Source organism: Siphateles boraxobius, unplaced genomic scaffold (genome assembly GCF_051911475.1).
Source record: "Siphateles boraxobius isolate OS27281-9 unplaced genomic scaffold, OSU_SipBor_1 19, whole genome shotgun sequence".
NCBI lineage: Eukaryota > Metazoa > Chordata > Actinopteri > Cypriniformes > Leuciscidae > Siphateles > Siphateles boraxobius.
The window spans coordinates 19,206,827-19,218,999 of record NW_027508799.1 but is presented as its reverse complement, the minus strand read 5'-3'; the positions used below and the strand labels follow the sequence as shown (position 1 = coordinate 19,218,999).

Below are 12,173 nucleotides of genomic sequence, written 5' to 3'. Positions count from 1 at the left end.
AAGGCATAAAAAAGAGAAACAGAGAGGGTGAACCAAACTGTTCACAAGAGACACTCACATTTGCACTAGTGTAATTAGAAAGGATGGCCAGTGTCCAGTGGTGTGACAGAGGGGCCAAATTGCAGCACATTAAGAACTAGCACATCATTTCACTGGAACACTGACAGTTTTATTAGGGTGTATAATAGGCTGTCTAAACGCTCCTGGACCGTTCCACTGATTGGATTTGTAGAGAAGCCTTTAAGTGTTGGCATTACACATCTCTCTGTGTGAGTTAGCTACGACTCATGTCATTGACTTAGGATACAGGATCAGTAAAACGGAGAAGGCCTGTTTGTTATTTGGTAAACTGCATGTATACACTATTTTGCCAAAAGATTTGGGATGTCTGTGTTTACATGGACATGAACTTTAATGACATCCCATTCTTAATCCGTAGGGTTTAATATGGAGTTGGCCCACTCTTTGCAGCTATAACAGCTTCAACTCTTCTGGGAAAGCTTTCCACAAGGTTTAGGAGTGTGTTTATGTTTTTTTTTTTACTATTCTTCTAGAAGCGCATTTGTGAGGTCAGGCACTGATGTTGGACGAAGGCCTGGCTCGCAGTCTCCCCTCTAATTCATCCCAAAGGTGTTCCATTGGGTTGAGGTCAAGACTCTGTGCAGGCCAGTCAAGTTCCTCCTCACCAAACTCGCTCATCCATGTCTTTATGGACCTTGCTTTGTGCATAATGGTCATGTTGGAAAAGGAAGGGGCCATCCCCAAACTGTTCCTACAAAGTTGGGAGCATGAAATTGTCTAAAATGTCTTAGCATGCTGAGTTCCTTTCACTGGAACTAAGAGGCCAAGCCCAACCCCTGAAAACATTCCCACACCATAATCCCCCCTCCATTAAACTTTACACTTGGCACAATGCAGTCAGGCAAGTACCGTTCTCCTGGCAGCCGCCAAACCCAGACTCGTCCATCGGATTGCCAGACAGAGAAGCGTGATTCATCACTCCAGGGAGCATGTCTCCACTGCTTTAGAGTCCAGTGGCGGTGTGCTTTACACCACTGCATCCGACGCTTTTCCCTGCACTTGGCGATGTAAGGCTTGGATGCAGCTGCTCGGCCATGGAAACCCCTTCTATCAAGCTCTCTATGCACTGTTCTTGAACTAATCTGAAGGCCACATGAAGTTTAGAGGTCTGTAGCTATTGGATCTGATTTGTCAAATAATTGTCTGATTTTGTGAATAGGATAAACCAATTCATTGAAAAGATCTTCTCTCACTAACTCGGATGTTATGATTTCTAGAGAAGGATGGCATAAATCTGGATTTTCCACTCATAAAAGCTATCGTATGGCTTCAGAAGACTTGGAATATAATGCTTTAAAAGGAAGAATAGAAAGTAAGAGGTGCAGATAAATACAGATGGAAGCAGCATTGAATAAAACTGACCCTGCAACTTGGCTTGACAGAAACTGTTGGTTTGTGCAAATCATCTTCTGTCCTCCTTATGTCAGTCACGGTATGTTTGAACAGACGGATGTTAAACTCGGGTGGTAGCGTGATGCAACAGGCTGGCTAGTGTTTCAGGGCTCACTGTTCAGTCTGTCTGCACACAAGGATGATGAGGATGAGAATGCGACAGATTGCTGATGTATGGGACATTAGGCCATATTCGGATTCAAGTGACCATAATGACCTTCAAGCACGCTGATTCTGTTGGTGGCACAGAAGTGTATCTACCCACATGCACTTGAAACAAAACATACACTCTAGTTGTGGGTCAGTGCCCTTGCAAACACAAAGAATGTAATTACATTACACTTCACTTTGGTGAGGCACAAATCTCAACAGATTAAGATAAATGAAGTAAGGAATGAATAACAATAACCTCTCTGCGATCAGGATTAATCAAGGTGACTTCTGTTCCCCTCATCGTTTCAAATTAACTGACTGACAATAGAGCTGAATGGCCAATTTTGAAGCAATCTGGTTTTCAAAGGTATATATATCCCCTTAATTTCATATTTGAAATTACAGACTAGATTAGAAACTAAGGTTTCTTAGATACGAACCAAAATCTCAGAATAAATGTCATCATTATTGTCAATTAAAACGGTGAAATGTTTAATGAAATGTTTTCCTTTAAAAATCATATCCTTTAAAACAAATTCTTGGATTGATATTTTGTTAGTATAATGCGATGACATTCATACATTTTTAAATGTTCATAAAATTACCTTAACCTTAATTATGCATGTGTACTTATGAAAGAGTGTACTTTGGAGTGCGTTCGCTCTTCATACTGTATGTAAAGCGCATTGAGGCTGTAATCCAGCATACTGATCACTGGGGCTTAACGAGGATTTAATGTCTCTCTCGTTAACCTTTCACCTACACTGACACAGAGGAGACATACAATTCAAATAAGCTCTCAAAATGTCTCTCTAGCGCTCTCTTTCCTTCACCTCCTCTTTTCTCACTTTCTTATGATTAACCCTCCGAGATGAATTGTGACATTATATTGAAGAAAATGATACTAATTTTACATATCCAATTGTAATATGTCTATGGGACCTTGTAGTGTAATAGTAAATTACACTTTATTTATTCCAAAAAATATTCTTTTTTTTCCTTCCTTTTGGTATTGGGCTGAAATGTGACCTGAACATTTCTTTAAAAGTTTTTAGATTCTCCCAAATATTTTCATTCATAATGCGTTGCAATTGTGCATTTTGTTGCATTTCCAACATTACTGAATTGCTTTGATCAAATGTTGCAGTTTTGCTACAGTGGGTCTCTGAGGGTTAAGATCTCTATTCATTCTCTCTGTCCTGCATCTTTATTCTATATGTCCCCTCGCTTTCTTTCTCTATGTGTTACATCAGACTCTCTGATTGCTACGGGTCATAAATCACACTGACTCAAGCAGCTTTTAAAAAGAGCTTATATGTTCTCAGTAAGGGTGTCAGTTAGAGCTAAAGCCATTGAAGCACTTTTTCCTTTTGCATTGAATACTAAAACGTATTGAACGAGCTGCTTTTATGCAGTATAGACAGGTGCATGTGGATCAGCTTTTGCTGCCTTTTCATTTCCTAACATGAATGACTCACAATTAATTTCAGCCTAAAACCGCAGGCTTAAAAAAAAAAAATCAACAGCGAGTGCTTCCAACTGCAATTAGTGCTCAAATTATATGCTTTCTGGGTTCAGACATGCTGGACAGGCTGCTCTCATACCACTGATTCTTGAAGCAAAACAGGCTATAGAACTGATTGTTTTTTTTTTATAAATCAAAAAAATCATACAATTACATTGAATTAATCTACTAAACATGTTCGGGTGCAACATTTTGCTTCCTTTTTTTTACATACAGTATGCATGTTTTTTTAACCTTTCAACCAATATCATTGTGAGATATTAACGTGCCAAATATTTCATATGAATATGGATCTTAAATTCACTCCAAAAAAGAATATATTAATACTATCTGGTTTCAAAATGGATTTTCAGCTCAATCTTTTGAAATAAATAAATAAATAAATACATAAAGTATTATTTAAAATGATTTAAAAAACTATATAACCCAACAGTGTCTATATGACCTTGTTCAATTCAAAATATAAAAAATCAAAATAAGACCTTCAGGATGAGGGCTGACTTTAATTATCATAAATGTCAGTCAGTCTGAAAAAAACAAACATCTCACAAACAAAAGAAAACAAAACAAAAAAGTAGGAACACATCTGTGAAAAATAATATATTTGAGTTATGGTCTGAGGGCAGTTATATTAGGGGAAGTGAGATAAAATAAAATAATTTAATGAAATTGTATTTATTTTATATTTATAATTTATTTTAAATAAAAAAGGAACAAATTAAATAAATGTTCAAGTTATCATCCAAATTGTCAAACTATCATATATATTTTAAAACTAAGGCAGATAAAATTTTGTCCCATGGTCTCAAGAATCAGTGATATACAGAAAATGACTGCAGAGCAGGCTTTTTTTATTGAATAGCTGAAGTAATCAATTACTTAATTAATTTAATTAAGGGAGAATTTAAAATCAGTCTCGGGTGAGAAACAAGTTATCACCAGCAATAATCAACAGCAAGGGTAAGATAACCAGTATTGATTCACTGCCCCTTGAGAGCTAGACACCAGCAAACCATAATTTGTATGTGAGACAGTGTGTAGGTGTCTGGGACACGGTGTTCGTGAGTGTAGGAAGTGCTTGTGTGCTGGAAAGCACATCACTGGACATTGCCACGCGTGAAGCTTAAAATAGCTGTTTGGCATCAGTTTTGGGATCAATTTTGAATTCAGTTTAACTTTAAAGACTCCATGAAATGGCTTGACAACTTCTTTCCTGGATTGAAGTTGGAACATATCAAAGGTGTCAATAGCTTTCAGCCTTTCCTCCATTTTACCATAATTTCAAGACGGTACATTTCAAAGGTCTACATCTGCTTAAATTTTTTTTTGTCAACTTTAAGGTGCAATAAGTGTAATTTAGGTAAAATTTTGAGAGCAAAAAGGTCCACTTTCTATTGTCAATAGCATAGCGTAGAAATCTATAGAGCACACCAAAGTCAATTTCAAACCAAATTTGCGTGACCAACTTGCTTATGAGAGGTCTTTAGCTTAGCAACATGCTGAGCCTACTGAAATGACAGGATTGTGCTCACAAAATTATGATGAGCAATCATAAATGTGACCGCACCATAAGGCCAAGCATATAGATTATCCTCAAAGCTAGCAGACGTGCTAAAAGCCTCAAAACTCCAATATTACCTAGCACTGGCATGACATACTAGATGGCAATACTGATCTTTAACTCATTTGGTAGCGATCACATCATTATCTGAATATCTTATATGCTTGCAGCACTGTCTATGAATCTATTGGCAGTAACACGTCTCTGTACTTGCTCTGAAGCAGCAGCGTAGCAGATCTATTCCTGCCAAGACCAAATACTGTACCATAACATTGCCATATCTATTACCATACCAATCTCCAGAGAGTTGTCATGACAGAAATTATAGCTTTAGCGTAAGTTCTGCCGGGAAGACTCAACTGTTACGTTACTTATTACCTTCTCATCAATCCAATCGTGTTCTAATACTTTTAGTATAAAAGATCGGTACTTTCAAATGTCTGAGTTCGCAGATGCTGATGCTTACATTCATAAATTTAAAAAACTTTTAGCCTTTTATGTTCAAAACGGAGTCAGACAAAAATGGAGAGACTCAAGAATGTGTCAACATGTAGACAACATTTCTGAATGGTTGGTTAATTAATTTATGTAGCTGATGTGTATTAATCTTCTAGTCATGATTAGCAAATTCTGTTTTGATAATATATTAATCATGTTCCGAGGGCAGGATTTATGTAAATTTTAGGGTTTGTGATGTCACTAACCTGAGAGAAATGTTGTGTAGTTACTACCAGCCGTTTGTTGTAGTCCCAAAACAACAATTCTTTAAATAAAAATATCTCCCTTTGCTTTGAACTTTGAGCGTCGTAACTTTGCAGATGCTGTTTATGCTTAAACAGCAACATTACAACACTAACTAAAGTTAGAAAAGCGAAATCATAATCAATCCCACTTTAATTACCTACGTCTGCAATGGTCTCTTCTCTTCATTAATTTTCAGCTCGTAGCCGTGTTTTTAACAGCATTTCATGGCTTCATGCATCCAGGGAATTTACTCTAGAATCTAAATACTTTGATCCTGCCCGTGGTCTTTTTCTGATTACGTTTCTCACCTAATTTCGTTACTCCTTTTCTCAAGCACTCTAAGTATGACAAGGATCTGGTGTTACTCTCTTCTTAAACTAATAATAGTTTCTGTCCCTTCTCATCCATGATTAAATTCCTTAAAATCCATCCTAGATCCTCAGATCACTCCCCCCTATTTATCCTACCTAACGGAGGACCTCTCTCTAAAGCCTGGTTCAGGAATATAGTTACTGTCATCAAAAGCTGCAGTCTATCTCCCTCTCATTATACAGGACACTCCTTCAGGATCGGGGCAGACACTACAGCGGCTGAACGCGGTGTTTCTACGTCAGCTATCAAGATCCTGAGCAGATGGTCTTCCTGTGCATTCGAATCCTACATAAGACCCGATTCCAAAATCATCTTTGAAGCTCAGCAAGCTCTTTCTAGCAACGATTAAGGTAATCCTTATGCAAATACTGGTGGTGGTGTCATGCTCTGACATATTACTCATCTATCCTGTTCAATAGTCTTTAGCTTGCATTTCTCATCTGAGTGGCTAACGTGGCATTGTCTCTGTGTGGCTAAGTGGCCATTGTCTCTGTGTGTTCTGGTCTCTGTGTGGCCTTGTGGCCTATCGGGGTCTTGTCCTGTGTGAACTATCGTGGCCTTGTTGCCCTCATGGCTTCGGTTCTGTGTGGTCTATCATGGCCTTGTGGGATATTGTTGCCTTATCCTTTGTGCCAATCATGGTAGTGTGGTCCTTCGGGGTATAGGTTCGGGGTGGCCTAGTGATCTCGTCTTTGAGTGGTTTGTCTCTGTGTGGCCTTGTGGCCTATCGTGGCCTTGTCCTGTATGTGGCCTATTGTGGCCCATAGCGGCCTTGGTTCCGTGTGGCCTAGCGGCCTTGTCTCTGAGTGGTTTGTCTCTGTGTGGCATTAGTGGCCTTGTGGCCTATCGTGGCCTTGTCCTGTGTGACCTATAGAGGTCTTGTGGGCTCATCGGGGCATTGGTTCTGTGTGGAATATAGTGGCTTTGTGGCCTATCGTGGCCTTGTCCTGTGTGGCCTATAATGGCTTGGTTTTGTGTGGTCTTTCATGGCCTTGTGGCCTACTGTGGCCTTGTCCTGTGTGGCCTATTGTGGCCTTGTGGCCCATCGTGGCCTTGGGTCTGTGTGGTCGATCACGGCCTTGTATTTGTGTGGTCTATCATGGCCTTGTCTCTGTGTGGCCCATCGTGGCCTGGCTCTGTGCGGCTCATCGCGGCCTGACTCTGTGTGGCTCATCGTGGCCTTGCTTTGTGTAGCCTATCATGGCTTGTGGCTTATTGTGGCCTTGTCTCTATGTAGCTATGTTAGCCTCTCATTCTCGGTTTAAATGTTCCACTCTTCCCCAGCTCCCTTTTAACACGTCTTCACGTAGTACCTTAAAGGTTCACTGTTTCTCATAATGATGAAAGTAGCCCTCTTTACTAATTAGGTTTTGGTCTATGAGGCCTTCCACATTTCTATGTTTCGTCATGCTTATTTTATGTTAACTCATTTTTACTTTCTATGTTTTAGGAACTACAGGATACACTACTGGTGGTTCTTTCCAGTTCTTTGGGGGTGGGCTCCATCCTGGTGGAATTCCTCCACCTACTTTTGGGGGTCGGCTGCGCCCCTGCCTTCGTCTTCAGGCAGGAAATGCAGATTATGTACTCTCAGATTGCGAGCTACAGACGGGGCCACGCCAACGAACTTTATATCACAATACTTGCTTGCTGGGCTGTTAATAAATGCATACTTGTTACATTATTTTGCCTCCCGAGTCTTTCTGGTAGAACTGATTTCATAGGATCTTTAAGTGTGCTGGTTTGTGAATTTTAGGTGTGTGTATTTGTGAAAGCATGTTATGTAACAGAATTGTACAGAATGCAGGATATTAATATACAAAGCACACATGTAAGGTGTATGCATATTTGTACACTACTGTATTTATGTGTCAGAGTCTATTTTTACCCATAGTGCTTTTCCACACATTGAAGGTCAATGCCAGAAACAGCTAATTCTTCAGTGTGACTCCGTGCTTTGAGAAAGCTGAGGAGTGAATTATAAAACTGCTAAAAAGGACAGAATGGACCAATCAACCAATTAAGAGGCCTTTTCGTATGTTAAGCCGCGAAAATACACTCAAAACACAAGACACCCACCTATACCACCACAAACATAAGCCTTCTTACCTGCCCCTCCTCTCTGTACGACCAACGTGGCCTCTGCTCCAACAGGACACTCTTTTAGCAGTTCCACCACCTGCGTGTGTGGCAGGGTTAGTGCGGGTTGCAGGTTAATTTCCACTATCAGATCTCCCTCACACAGCCCTGGGCATCCCTGCGCCTCCAGAATCTGCTTCACCCTCTGTCCTCCATTACTGTCTGCTATGGTGAATCCAAACCCATCCGCACCTTTCACCATGGTAACTGTTAGCAGCTCTCCACCGGCCGCTCCTGACGATGCCATTGAGACGCTGTCCTCCAGTGGTCCGGCGTCCAGGTGGGTGTCTCCAGGGTGGGAATGCGGCAACGTAGTATGGAGGGGGTCTATGAAGCGAGCGGTGCGGGAGATGTACTCCATGTAGTTGTCGTAGCTATTCTGTCCATTGACCAGCAGAGGGCGATCAATGAGGCCGAGGGGGGACAGCAAGGTGCTGGCTGCATCCTCCGGGTCATAAGGAAGAGGGTAACCCCTGCAAAGGACGAGGGTTACGCTTTGTCCGATTGGCACAGATTGGAAAAGTTTCACCACATCAGCGTGGGTGGTGCCCAGGACGCAGACGTCATTGATGTAGACAATCACGTCTCCTGGAAAACAGTTATTCAGAAAGAAAGATATATTAGCATATATTAGCTCTGGCAGTTATGGTACATGCGGCCCAGAAGCAAAGGCTGTTCCAAAAGGTGAGCATAATACCTTAAAAATAATTATGCTTATTTAATAGATACCTCATTCCCAAAACACATTGCAATGAGTACAGAGACAAAATGCATCCAAGATGGTATATGAGTCAAAAAAATGTTTGATTCAAAAAATACATTTTTTCAATCTTTATTACATTTAGTATATTGATTATTTGTGTATTTTTTGTGCTTATGACAGTTTAGACATTAGCTTAGCATCATACTAAGTTGACTAGCCTATCTGCTCTACTATTTGTCTGTACTGTGTATTGTGCTTATGAGATTTCTAACTCATTAGCTTAGCAAAACACTAATATCAAACTCTATCAGTTTTGACTGTCTGCTCCATTATGTGTTTGTGTTGTGCATTTTGTGCTTATGAAAGTGATAAGTCATTGCTTACCTATATGCTAATGTCTATCAGTTTTTACTTTCTGCTCCATTATTGGTGTTTGCTGCGTATTTTTGTGCTAATGGAGAGCTTTAGAGAGTTATTAGCTTAGCAAAATGCTAATGTCAACTATCTATTTGGACTATCTGCTCTATTATTTGTGTGTGCTGTAGATTTTTGTCACACTTATGAGAGTGATAAGTCATTAGTTTAGCAACATGCTAAAGTCAAACTCCATAAATCTTCACTATGGCTACAGTACTCAACTGAAATGCTGTTGGAGTTTCATAATAATCACAATTCTTAATAATCATAATTTGGAACTCATTTTAGTGGGCTCAATACAAACCCTTTAAGAATGATCTAACTGGATATAAGATCCAACTGGATACACTGAAATTCCAATTGAATTTTTCAGTTAGTTCAGTGTATTTTTTCCCCTCAGAATGTTATTTTATTAATTAGATTTTACATTTTTTGTTATTGTGATAATATCTCATTAGAACTATTTAGGATTGGTTCCAATTTATCATAAAATTTCATTAGTAACTCCTTTAGGAATTTTTTTTTTGACTAGAGAAGTCAAATCTCCTGTGTGCTTTATATGAGAAATGGCAATTGTGTGGCTCGCTCCCTGTGTAGAATGTTCCAAAGGAATTACAGAGCTGTAAGGGAAACCAAAACAAAAAAAACCCAATAAAGAACAGCTTCTTTAATCAGGGTGAAAACCTTTCCACAATTTGCAATGATTTCAGTCATACAATATTTATTCATGTCGTCTCCCCTGGTAACTGTGACAATTACAGCGCACCAATTTGAAGGAACTTACTCAATACTTCCCAAAATCCTAAAGTGTCGCTATGCTTCAAGCCTTAAGTGTGATCTTAACTACTCTTTTTCACTCACTCAATTTGCCTGTAATGTGAAAAACATTTGATCTAACGTTTGACAACGTTTGACTCATGTTTTCAGGCCTGATTTTGGCTTTTCCTTCCATCTTTCAATGCTGGCAAAGAATTAATTATTAGAAATTCAATTATTATGGAAATGAGATGATTCCAGCAGCGAATGTATTTGTGGGATAAACAAGATCACGGGGTCTAACACAGTGTGTCTGTTGTGTTACTGGTTTCCTGGAGACATTTCATGCAGGGCCGTACGCGTCTATCGATAGGCTTGTCCCCTCCTGACTGTTGTGTGCAGAAATTTTAATTAATTTCGGTAAATACGTTCGACATTTGCCTAGAGCCTCTGGTGTTCCAATCAATAATTTCACATGCTTCTAGAGAGCAAATGATATCGGTGTGACCTCACTGTTTCGCACCTAACTTTATGTCAGTATCAATCTAGGCCAAAGCCCCACAGGGCAATCCAGATCACTACATTCCTACAAACGAAACATTATCATCCACTTAAAATTCAAACTTACCTCTTTAGTATTAAGTATATTTTTAACACCGCCCAGATTAAAGCTTAAAAATGAACATGAAACATTTAGTCATATTCTTGTCCTGTTCTGCTTTAGAATATGTTTGTGTATGATGACACCGGGCAATAAAAGCCTGTAAAAGTTCAAACTAGGACTGGTTTATATCTATCACCTTTTTAGTGACTTCTATGAGAGCATTTAAATAAAGATGTATTAATAGGGCGTCTGACACTAATAGCAAAAATATAGAGTAAGTTTGATTATTTTCAATGAATCAGTTAATATAATCAGTTTCAATTAATTAAATGAAATGATTCATTAATCACCCAGTGTTCACACATTTATTTATATTTATTTACTAAGATATGTCATTTAAAATAGTTATTATATAAGTACATTTTTGTTTATTGCTACTTATTGTTATATTGGGGCATTTGAATTAAAATGATTAAATATTATTTATTTATTTTACTTTTTGTTGCTGTTGTAAAAAGCAGTGTGGAAAACATGCCTTAAGTGTTTAACTAAATTTTTAGTGTTTTAGTTCTTTAAACATTTTACATTTTTACCAGGCAAAAATGTCTGTTTCATTGAAACTATACTATTTTATTTATTAAACTTATAATTCATGTCATGAAATTCCTCTTAACATTTGTATTGAAATTTTCACTAACTGTTATGATGATAATAGAATTTTTTCATATAAAAAAGATTTGTAAATAGCAATATAGAAATCAACAAATATCAACAAATACCATGTATTAATATATAATACTGTGTCTATATAAACAAAATTATATAGTAGTTCAGCTGCTCGGTTTAATGATGTTATATATATATATATATATATATATATATATATATATAAAAACACACACACACACACACACACACACACACACACACACACACACACACACACACACACACACACACATATGTGTGTTGTGTGTGTGTGTGTGTGTGTGTACACACACACACACACACACACACACACACACACATATATATGTATATGTGTGTGTGTGTGTTTATATATATATATATTTATATATATATATATATATATATATATATATATATATATATATATATATATACACAGAGCAATTGAACAACAGTCTTGTTCTGAAGAGGCTGCGTAAAACTAATGACAGCAAGACAACATAAAAGGTCCTTTGGGAACCAGCGTCTGAGACATCTTATGTCTGAGCATGTATGGAAACCCAAAGGAGCACTGCTCTGTTACTGGCAATCTAAACAAACACAATCAATACACAATCCCCTAAACATCACTGCTGAGAAACAATAGACATCCTACACAAAATAAAGCTCTAAACATCAAATGCAGAGATCCTCCAGCAGGCATATGACTTGTGTGCTTCCTGTCCTTCAGCAGCACACTGGTGCACCTGATTCAACTCATTATCTGCTAGTTAAGTTCTTTATGAGAGGTCTCAGGCACAGCTGTGAGGGGCAGAGTAAACATCAGCACAGCAGAGGCATCTATAGTGGGAGTGGATGGCAGGGCTCTAAGATGCAGGACGTGAAGCATGTCACGCAGCAAATCCCAGCACTCTGCATTTATCAAGGAAGCACTTAGCACTTAGAGTACAGGAGAGAGAGAGAGAGAGAGAGTCATGTCATGTTTATGTCACATTAACGCTAATTTGTGGATGAGGTGTTAAACAGATTATTGTGG

The 12,173-nt window shown here is 38.5% G+C and overlaps 1 protein-coding gene across 12 annotated transcripts in view; it reads right to left on the bottom strand.

Moving 5' to 3' along the window:
- The window catches only part of magi2a (membrane associated guanylate kinase, WW and PDZ domain containing 2a), a 287,056-nt gene that overhangs the window by 52,143 nt on the left and 222,740 nt on the right, over positions 1-12,173 (bottom strand). For all 12 annotated transcript variants that reach the window (XM_077234024.1, XM_077234025.1, XM_077234027.1 and 9 more), the window contains exon 10: positions 7,938-8,555. In XM_077234024.1, coding sequence (XP_077090139.1) covers positions 7,938-8,555 — 618 coding nt within the window. The remainder of the gene's footprint in view (positions 1-7,937; positions 8,556-12,173) is intronic.